This window comes from Papaver somniferum, chromosome 9, assembly GCF_003573695.1.
Source record: "Papaver somniferum cultivar HN1 chromosome 9, ASM357369v1, whole genome shotgun sequence".
In the NCBI taxonomy this organism is placed as follows: Eukaryota; Viridiplantae; Streptophyta; class Magnoliopsida; order Ranunculales; family Papaveraceae; genus Papaver; species Papaver somniferum.
The window spans coordinates 98676044-98686939 of record NC_039366.1 but is presented as its reverse complement, the minus strand read 5'-3'; the positions used below and the strand labels follow the sequence as shown (position 1 = coordinate 98686939).

At 40.0% G+C, this 10896-nt stretch overlaps 1 protein-coding gene and 1 pseudogene across 1 annotated transcript; one reads left to right on the top strand and one right to left on the bottom strand.

The window, feature by feature from the left end:
* Nucleotides 1-542: 542 nt before the first annotated feature.
* On the bottom strand, nt 543-4470 carry LOC113312334. The gene is made up of 2 exons (XM_026561096.1): nt 4115-4470; nt 543-861 (listed from the first exon to the last, which is right to left on the bottom strand). Exons 1-2 carry the CDS (start codon nt 4468-4470, stop codon nt 543-545), a joined length of 675 nt encoding a protein of 224 aa, XP_026416881.1.
* A 4683-nt stretch (nt 4471-9153) lies between these two features.
* LOC113312333 lies at nt 9154-10609 on the top strand (annotated as a pseudogene).
* Nucleotides 10610-10896: the final 287 nt, after the last annotated feature.

Sequence of the window (10896 nt, the reverse complement as noted above, 5' to 3'; positions counted from 1 at the left end):
ATGGAGTACATACCACCATTATTGGGTCCGCTGAGTAGGAGTTTCCCCGTTTGTCGATCCATAACAGAAAAACCGAATCGATCAAAACACACAGAAACATTATAATCTTGAGTTAACTGTGAAACAGAAATAAGATTTTTTGCAATCAAAGGCACATGGAAAACTCGATTTAAAGATATAGAACTATGTGGTGTAGTGATTAAGGTAGTGCAAGTAGAAGTAGTGGGAAGTAGATTACCATTACCAACCATAACATGATTGGAATCAGAGTATGCAGTCTGCGCAGTAAGCATGTTCGGATCAGACGTCATGTGATTAGTTGCACCCGTATCAGCATACCAATGTTGATCAAACAGCGTAGATTGAAGTTGCATTGCAGCAAATGACTGAGGAATATCACGAGCTTGATAAGAGTGATTGAATCTGTTGGGACACTGCAGAGCTTGATGACTTTTGGAATCACAAATCTGACAAGGTGGTGGTTTGCTGCCAGGAAAGTTGGATGGTGGAACACTAAGGATGGACTGATTTGGCGATGGAAGCTAATTCCCAAAGGAGTAAAACTGAGTAGCACGTCCAGGACCACCATTGCCACAGCCTCCACCACGATTTCCACGAAAAGAACCATTGTTACCACCACGACCTCCTCTGTAGGAAGTATTTCCACGGCCTGAGTTGTTGTAAAACCGAGGTGATGAGAAGTTTGAGGAAGAAGAAGGAGTAGAAGAAAAGGTTGAACCATAGAAAGCTGTTGTAGGAGTAAGATCCGGGGTGGTTTGATTATATTGAGTAATACGAATTTCATGATTTAGAAGCAACGATTTCAACTCGGAGAAGGAAGGAAGTGTAGAATGATGAGTGCTAAAAAGTGCATATTTCTATATATTTTTCTTGGCATTTAACTCATCTTTTGTGCATTAATTCTACATTTTATCCCATATTCTGTATTTTCATTGTTTTCAAGAATAAATATTTTTCTTAATTAATTTTGCATTTTTAGGTACCAAATAAAGTCTGGATGATTTGCGGAGCAGAAAAGTAGTGAAAAGCCGGAAGAAATTACGCAAGGAAGCCGCAAAGAATGGAGCGCACGTCCAAAAAGCTAGGAATGTGCTCAAGAAGGAAGAATTGTTCTTAAAGAAGATATGGGCTTGGCATACCCAAGGCCCAAAACCCTTACCCAAACCCATTTTCTATATCCATAACCGCCTCCATTCTCAGCCGTTAGATGGGACTACATCGAAATCCTACGGTCGCTCCTTCGTAGAACATCAAAATCTGAAGTCTCTGACAAACACCACAGCGCCTAAATTCCAAGCCTTCAGATTAGATTGTAGTTGAATCCAACGATCGCTTATATGCCTGTGCATCAAAACTAGATACTCCCGATCTACACTACAGTACCTAACATCATCTAACACCGTTGACTTCGTTGTGTTTCAAAATCCAACGGTTGCATCGATTCATCTCTCATCTCACCGTTAGATCTACCAACCATCTTCGCATCCCGCAGCTCAGAGTCACAGAAAATCAAGACTTGATGAAACCGCTCAACACACTAGTACCCTATACCTATACCCTAACCAAACGCCCCCTCCTTCTTTTCCATCGACTTCTTCTCTTCCCCCCTCTCTGCAACAGAACCACCTTCTCCATCATCACCACTACCCACTCCACTGCCACCACTACCAACTCCTCTACCACCACCACACCTCCACCATCATCACCACTACCTTCCTACAACTATTACCCATCTTTATAGCCCCCTAATTCGTCAATTTCTCCCCTGCCGAAACCCTAGGTGAGTGGTTGACGAATTAGTGAAGCTAGAAAAGCAATTGAAGGCATGGGAATGGAGCTGGTGAACGAGGAGAGGAATGGGTTGAAGAGGGAAGCGTCAAATCGCAGGTTTGGTAAGAAAAATCCCTAACCCTAATTTTTCTGTCCATTTAGGGTTTGTTTGAGAAAACCCTAATTACTGCTAGGGAGAGCATGAGGAAGAACAGTGGCAACATGGGTATGATTAAATTAGTCGAATTAGGTGAGAAACCCTAATTTTGTCACTGTTCAATTTGGGGATTTGGGGGAATTTTTCTGTAAACCCTAATTTGGGTGTCTGGGTATAAAAAGGGGACTGTGGTGTGATGTAAAGGCTTATGCCTGGGTTAGCCAGTGTGTCACCCTAGAGCACTGGAATAGCCAGTGTCTCAAGGGTTAGTTTTTAATTTTCAACTATTTTTATGTTTATTCCATTACTCTTATTCAGTTTCAATTCAGTTGCTGTTTTTGTGTTTCAATTCAGTTCATGTTTTTGTTTTATGTCTTCTGTGTTTGTTTATGTTCAGTTCAATGCTCTGTTTAGTAATTGTTTTGTTGTTGTTGCTGTTATGTGAGCTCTCATGTGTATTTTTATAGCTAGGCTGAGATGATGCCTTAAGTCACTGTTAGAGGTGGAATGTTAGGTTATAATTCTTGTAAATTGAGCTAATTGAGAAATGAAGGAATTTAGTGCTCATTAGCAAGCTTCTTCTCCTTCCATTCCATTTATGTATGCCCTGGAACATAGGCAGGCTTGAACCTTCACCTAGCTCCATTAGGGACAGGGATTTAACATAGAATTACACCATCTGGCTAGGTCACAAGGTGGATTCATAACCTAGTTGTGATGTTTACTGTTTTGTGTGAATGTTAGGCTAAAGCCTTTGAAGCATTGGATTGATTGAGCAGTGGGGAGAAACTAGTGCTCACTAGTGACTATGAGCAAACTGGTTCTCTTCCCACTCTAGTTGTATGCCTAGGCTCCCAACTTTGCCTTTCATTTTTTGTATCTTGTTCTTTCTTCACTCTTTGCCTTAGGCTAGCTGCCTTTGTGCCTTGTTCTCCCACTGCCCTTGGCTTGTATCCTTGGTTTGCAACTATCTCTGTTTTGTTATTACTTGGCTTGCACTATCACATTAGCACTATGTCACCATTCATTGTAAATGCCACCTTAGTTTCATAATTGTTTTTGGCCTTTGTAAATACTCCAGCTGCATTGTCACTTCTCTACTGTCATTGCCATTACCACATTGTAAATATGAAACACCATTGCCACTGTCACTGTAACCTCACTTTGTACATAAGCACTGCAGCCTTGCCCTATGCTTCGTGGTTTCTTTATGTCATTGTCTTGGCTTGGTGCCTTATTCTCCCATGTTAACTCACTGCATTGTTGCACTACCTTGACCCTGTTTTGCCCTGTCTCAGCTTGGTCCTAGAGCTAGCTATCTTGACTTAGCCTTTGTGCTAATCTGCCTTGGCCAGTGTCATGGCCTAGAGCCTTATCTTGGTCTGACAGCTGCATTGCTTCCCTTCCACTGCTGCTGCTGCTGCTACCTCAACCAGCTTTGCTACTGCAGCTGTCTGCTTCTTCTCCTGTTGCTGCTCCCAGCTCCTGTTGCCTTCACTTCTCCAGCCTTGCTGTGCTCCTGCCAGGCCCAGCCTTGTTTGCTGCTACTGCTCCAAACCCAGTTCAATAAAGCCCAGTTCATTCTTAGGGAATAAGGTCAAAACCCAAACTCAATTAAAAGCCCAGTGCACTTCAAGGGCCAAGCCTAGTGCACTTCAAGACCAACTGAGCCCAAGCTCAGTTCACTTCATTATCAAACAAGCATATAATCCAAAGGTACCCTAAGCCCAAAGCCCAAAAGGCTTCATAGTTAACCAACAACAAATTAGAGCCCAAAATAGCTAGAGAACTCCAAAACACACCCAGTCTCTGTGGATCGACCCGTACTTGCACGAGCTACAACTGACGACCGTGCACTTGCGGTATTACTGTAGGCCCGCGTTTTTATTACGCTTAATTTTCACACACTTCCGGGTCCACCATAGAACGAGTTTCAATGACAGTGGAAAAAGCTTGATAATCAGGACCCAGACCTCTAAGGGTATGAAGAACAAGCTCAACATCACTTAAGGGAAACGATGAGGTTAAGAGAGAATCTCTGATGGAGGTTATTTTGGCAAGATATGCAGAGATGGAAGATTTTCTCGATAAAGTGTTTGCAGCTGGTGACGAAGTTGAAGAGAACGAGCAGCAGTTGGAACGACATAAGTATTGGCCAGGTATTGCCAGAGTTCACGAGCATAAGTAAAATCAGGGATGTCCGCAAAAACTGATTGAGTAAGGGTAGCTTGAAGCCCGCTAAGGAGAGACGTATCAATCTGAAACCAAGGAGCATATTTAGGGTTTGGAAGAGGTTTTTCAGCAGATGAGCTAGAAAGAAAGGGAGACGGAGAAGTAACATCAGGATCCACATGACTATAAATATCATGAGAACGAAGGATATAAAGTACTTGACGACGCCATTGAATGTAATTGGTTTCATCAAGTTTGAAGGAGATATAAGAAGTTTTTAGCTTGAGAGGAGAAGTTGTAGACACAGAAGAGGATATGACAGAAGAAACTGTAGATGGTTCTGTAGACATGGTTTGCTAGGGCTGTTGATTTTCTAGGGTTGTGAAGAGAAGAGAAAAAAAAGAGGTAGACGACCCTAATGGCTCTATACCATGAAAGGTAATAATCACTCTTAACCCTAAACATGGTTTGAGGACATGTATTTATATTAATCAATGAGTTACACAGTTGCCCTTTAGGCAAGTAAACAAAGAGATATACTAAGATACAATACAGTCTATAGATAACAGGATGATCCTAAGTTACACCTGTATTCCGTGTTAACATAAATGTCTGCAACTGAAAGCAATATCTCTTGGAGATTATCTCATGTATTACTCAATAATAAGAATTATGTTCTTTGGTCCCATATAGTAGCCATGGCTATTGGTGGAAAGAAGAAATTGAGTTTTATCAATGGAAACTCAATCTGTTCACGTCTAAAGAAGAATCCAAATATGAGGAGTGGGTATCAACGAATTAGACCGTTGGATCTTGACTTCTTAATTCAATGGAAGCTTCAATTTTAGAATTTTTTTCCTTTCTGATTCAGCGAGACGAAACTTATAAAAAAATTGTGAGTGATGAGCCGAAAACCATTAAAGAGATGAATAACACTAGCGCTCTTCTTGTTGAAAAATGTATATTTTTTGGGGCAGAAAAAGGTAAGCAGATTTATTACAATAAACACAAAAAGGAGAGCTACCATTGTGATTACTGCAAGCGAACTGGACATACCAAGGATCGTTGCTGGTTCTTACATCCTCATCTCAAGATTTGTTACAACAAGCATAAAAAAGATTACGCTGCCGTAGCTGATAATTCGCTTCCGATAAACAACTTGAGTGAACTTCTTCTACAACGATTGAGTAAGTCCGTTCCTTCTGAATCTGTTTCATCTGCATTTACTCAGGTTTTAGGTAAGTTACGAGCATACGTTTTTGCATCTTCTAAAATTGATCCATGGATTGTTGATTCTGGTGCCACTGACCATATGGCTAATAACTCTACTGTTGTGCATAACTTTAGACCTAAAGTGGGTAAGCATGATGTAGATATAGCTAATGGATCGACTGTCCCTGTACAAGGGAGTGGAAATATTAATTTTTCCCCAAAACTTCGTCTTCTGACGTTCTAGTGGTTCCATCTTTTCCGGTTCAACTGCTATCATTCGGAAAAATTACGAATGCTTTGAATTGTGATGTTATTTTCTCACCCACTTCAGTCATATTTCAGGATCGAAAGACGAAAGCTACTATCGGTGAGGGTGTTTATTCTAATGGGCTTTACTTATATCATCCTCCTAATAAAGCATGTTATGCCACTAATTTGATAGAAAATCATACTATGCATAAACGCTTTGGACATCCATCAAGTCGCGTCTTAAAACATCTTTTTCCTTTTCTATCATCGGAGTCTAGTGTTTGTGATGTTTGTCAATTTTCTAAGCAAACTCGTTTACCATTTCACAATTCTTTGTCGGTGTCGGCTAAACCTTTTGAGCTAATTCATTCCGACTTATGGTCATCACCTACCGAATCTTATGATGGGTATAAATATTTTGTTATATTTGTTGATGATTATTCCCGTAGTACTTGGATATATTTGTTAAAATCCAAAAATGAGGTCTTTGTTAGTTTCCAAAATTTTCATAATATGTTGACTAACCAGTTTGATGCAAAGATAAAAAAGTTTCGAACAGATAACGGAACCGAATACTGCAAAGGAAGTCTACCGGGATACTTTCGTGAGAATGGCATTATACACCAAACAAGTTGTGTGGGAACACCGCAACAAAATGGCGTGGCTGAAAGAAAAAAATCGACACATTTTAGAAACAACTCGAGCTCTCATGCTTCAGATGAATGTTCCGAAAAAATACTGGTCTTATGGTGTGTTGACTGCGGCATATTTAATTAATCGTCTTCCTACACGAGTACTTCAATTCAAGTCTTCGTTAGAAATTTTAAAAGGCCGGAAGCTTGAATTGTCTCATTTACGAGTGTTCGGATGTATTTGCTATGTTCATGTACAAGCACCTCAACGAGATAAATTTGATCCGCGCTCGGTTCGACGTGTGTTTGTTGGGTACTCCTCCACACAAAAAGGATATAAATGCTATAATGTTGCGGCTCGTAAAATTGTTATCTCTAGAGACGTACGTTTCGATGAATCTGCACCATATTTTCAACTTAAAATAGACCAAGAAGACAGGCCTGCAGGGGAGTATTTGTGTGATTTGTCGCCTATTGCACCAATGACAAGTAGACAAGTTATAGCAAGAGAGCCGTCAATTGTGCCAATAAGTTCAGAAACGGTGATTTCCATTTCAAATGAAGCAACGAGAATTGTTGAACCTATTACTAATCAGGCTCTGCACCCTGCTACAATTAATGTTGAGGCTGACACCGTTACTACTGAAGGTGTATCTCCAACCACAAGTGGAGATTTTATTACTTCTCAAGTTACTGTACCAGCACAAAGGGGATCAACAACAACTAATCAAATTTCGCCACCAATCACTCCTTCTCAGGGTACTGCACCAACTACTCAAAAAATATCAACTACTATTCCGCAAGCTGCTGCGCCACCTGCTACTTCTCAATCTACAGCACCTACACAAAGAAGATCAACTAGACAAACAAAAACTCCACAAAAATTAAAAGATTTTTTTACTTATCAAGCAACAACCTATCCTATTCAAGAGTATTTATCATTTAATAATATTTCGCAAACTCATTCGACTTTTCTTACTGCCTTGTCCAGGGAGGACGAGCCAAAACATTTCAAAGAAGCAAATGCACGTCCAGTTTGGAGGAAATCCATGGGGGAAGAATTAGTAGCTCACGACGAGAATGGAACTTGGGATATTGTTCGTCTACCAAAAGGAGAAAAAGGTTGTTGGTTGCCGTTGGGTTTATAAAATAAAGTATTGGAGTGACGGAACTATTGAACGGTAAAAATCAAGGCTCGTTGCAAGAGGATTTACTCAAACATATGGAGAGGACTATAAAGAAACATTTGCTCCGGTAGTGAAAATGAATACCTTTAGAGTTTTGATGTCACTTGCTGCAAATAAAGGATGGAAATTGTTTTAGCTGGATGTAAAAAATGCGTTCTTACACGGAGATCTAGAAGAAGAAGTATACATGAGTGTGCCGTCGGGCCATCCCGCTGAACGTAAACCAGGTGTAGTATGTAAAATTAAGAAGGCGATATATGGGCTAAAGCAATCACCACGAGCATGGTACGCAAATCTTAGCTTAGTTCTTATGATGAATGGTCTTAAACAAAGCGGTGCAGACCAGACATTATTTGTCAAACGAAGCGCATTAGGTATTATTGTGGTTTTAGTTTATGTGGATGACATAGTGATAACAGGTGATGATCATTCAGAGATTACAAGGCTCAAGACTCTCTTGCACACCAAATTTGCTATACAGAGATTTAGGAATCTTAAAGTATTTTCTTGGTTTAGAAATCGCCTACTCTAAGAAAGGTATATTTATAAACCAAAGAAAATATACACTTGATTTACTAAAGGAAACAGGGAACTTAGGGATAAAACCATCGGACACACCTATTGATTGTCGGGCGAAGCTTGATGAAGATGGTGATTTGCTTCCTGATAGTGGTCAGTTTCAAAGATTAGTGGGTAAGCTTATTTATCTCACCATTACAAGATCAGACATATCGTATGCCGTAAGTCTTGTAAGTAGGTTTATGCATGTACCTACATATCAACACATGAATGCCGCTACTAGAATTCTACAGTATCTTAAGGGATCACCGGGAAGAGGTTTGTGGGTGCGTAACAATGAAATAGCTCTATTACTGGTCAGTCTTCTATTTCTACTTCAGCCTACACCGACGCAGATTGGGCTGGATGTCCCATCGATCGAAGGTCCACTACAGGATATTGTACGTTTGTTGGTGGAAATCTGGTAACATGGAGGAGCAAGAAACAAAATGTAGTTGCGTGATCAAGTGCGGAAGCAGAATATCGAGCCATGGCGCTAACGACTTGTGAAATAATTTGGTTTCGAGCCTTATTACGAGATTTAGGTTTTGTATCGTCTCAACCAACCAGGTTGTTTTGCGACAACCAAGCTGCTATGCACATTGCCTCAAATCCAGTCTTCCACGAGAGAACAAAACATATTGAAGTCGATTGTCATTTTGTTCGGGAAAAGTTGAAAGCCAACGTTATCAGTACGCCTTTCGTTCCTAGTACTTTGCAGTTGGCTGACATTTTTACAAAAGGACTATCCGCTACCAAAATTAAGGAGATATTGGGCAAGTTGGGCTCAATAGACATCTACGCACCAACTTGAGGGGAGTATTGGAGAGAAGAATAAGGAGAGGATTGATACTGACATATATTGTTTCTATACAAAGTGTTTACCGTTGACACAAACTTTCTCTCTTTAAACATATCATATCTTCACTATAATAGGAAGGTTATCATCTATATGTAATAGCTGTACCCATATCTCCATCGTAGTGTAACAGATTCTTAATAAGAAAGAATCATCTTTTTTCTCTTGTGGATGTAGGCTTAGAGAGCCCAACCACGTTAATCCTATGTGTCTTTATTAAATCTTCACTCGTGCCAACTGTTTCTACAAGAACCTATAGTAACAAATCTTGATTTCTCGAGCCGACATTCCGGTGACGAAGATGAGAAACCGTCAACGTCGACGACGACTTCAGATATGGTATCCGAGAATGTTTACGATTTCCCACAATGTGATATCAAATACAGTGAGTATACACCATGTGAAGATCTAAAAAGGTCATTGCAGTTTAGTAGAGATAAATTGATTTACAAAGAAAGGCATTGTCCGGAGAAAAAAGAGTTACTGAAATGTAGGATTCCGGCGCCATATGGTTATAAGAAGCCGTTCACATGGCCGCAGAGTCGAGATTATGCTTGGTTTGCTAATGCGCCTCATAAGCATTTGACTGTTGAAAAAATTGGATCCGATACGAAGCCGAACAAGATCGGTTTAGGTTCCCTGGTGGTGGTACTATGTTTCCTAATGGTGCTGATAAGTATATTGATGATATTGGAAAGTTGATTAATTTGAAAGATGGGTCTATCAGAACTGCCATTGATACAGGTTGCGGAGTAAGTTTTTTCACAGTACTTCAGCTTATCTGTGATTTTAGTTTGCATTCTGCTTACGCCAACTTGTGCCGGTTTATTTTCTGTTTGCAGGTTGCAAGTTGGGGAGCTTACCTTTTGTCCAGAGACATCTTAACAGTGTCATTTACACCAAAAGACACTAATCATGAAGCTCAAGTGCAATTTGTACTTGAACGAGGTGTACCGGCATTGATCGTCATTCTTGCTTCGATAAGGCTTCCGTATCCGTCTAGGGCGTTCGACATGGCTCATTGCTCAAGATGTCTGATCCCATGGGGCAAAAATGGTAACTTTTGTACAGTATGTTTTTATCTTACTGAATAGTATATCAAGTTATGAACCCTGATTTGTATCTGACAATGTTAGCTGATGAACAGATGGGCAATACTTGATGGAAGTTGATCGAATTCTACGTCCTGGTGGATATTGGATATTGTGCGGACCACCAATTAACTGGAGAAAATACTGGAAAGGTTGGAAAAGAACTCGAGAAGATCTGAACTCGGAACAATCTGAAATTGAGGCCGTTGCTAAGAGCTTATGCTGGAAAAAGTTTGCTGAGAATGGGGATATTGCAATTTGGCAAAAACCATTGAATCATTCAATGCAAATCCAGTAGGAAACACGGCCAGAACCCGTCATTTTGTCAAGCTCAAGATCCTGACAGGGCCTGGTATTTTTCTGTCGTTCAAAATTTTTGATATGCTGAATTGCTATTTTTCCAAGTTATATGATAGGCGAATGCTCATGTAATTTTGCTGAATTTGATTCAGGTACACTAAATTAGAGACTTGCTTAACTCCGCTGCCTAATGTGTCAGCCGAAACCGATATAGCAGGTGGGAAGTTAAAGAAATGGCCAGAAAGATTGACAGCAACTCCGCCAAGAATTAGTTCAGGTAGTACTAATGGCATCACAGAAAAGATGTTTAAGGATGATATACACATCTTTGGAACAAAAGAATAGCATATTACAAGACTAAAAACTATGAGCTGAAAACAAAAGGTAGATATCTATTGTAAACTAGAGAAAGGGAGAAGGAGACACAAAGCAGGAGGGAAGAAGAGAGAGGGAAATTCTATTAATGTGTTTATAGAATACAATGTTTAAGTCTCTATTTATATACATAGAAGACTTGGTGTCCAAGATATGTAAACCCTAAACTTAGACACGAAGGACATCTTAGTAAATAAACTTGGTTTATAACATTTCCCCTGAAGACCACTGTGGCTAAGTCATTACAAATATAGCAGGAAAACTCAAAAGAGAAAAACCTGAAATTGCATAAGCATTTAAAGACTCGAAACAG

Bases quoted from the DNA above. Each gene is read 5' to 3' on its own strand.
- LOC113312334 (XM_026561096.1), bottom strand. From the start codon at position 4,470: ATGTCTACAGAACCATCTACAGTTTCTTCTGTCATATCCTCTTCTGTG. The intron at 862-4,114 runs GCAATACCTGGC...TGCACTTTTTAG, and splicing joins ACTTATGCTCGTGAACTCTG to CACTCATCATTCTACACTTC.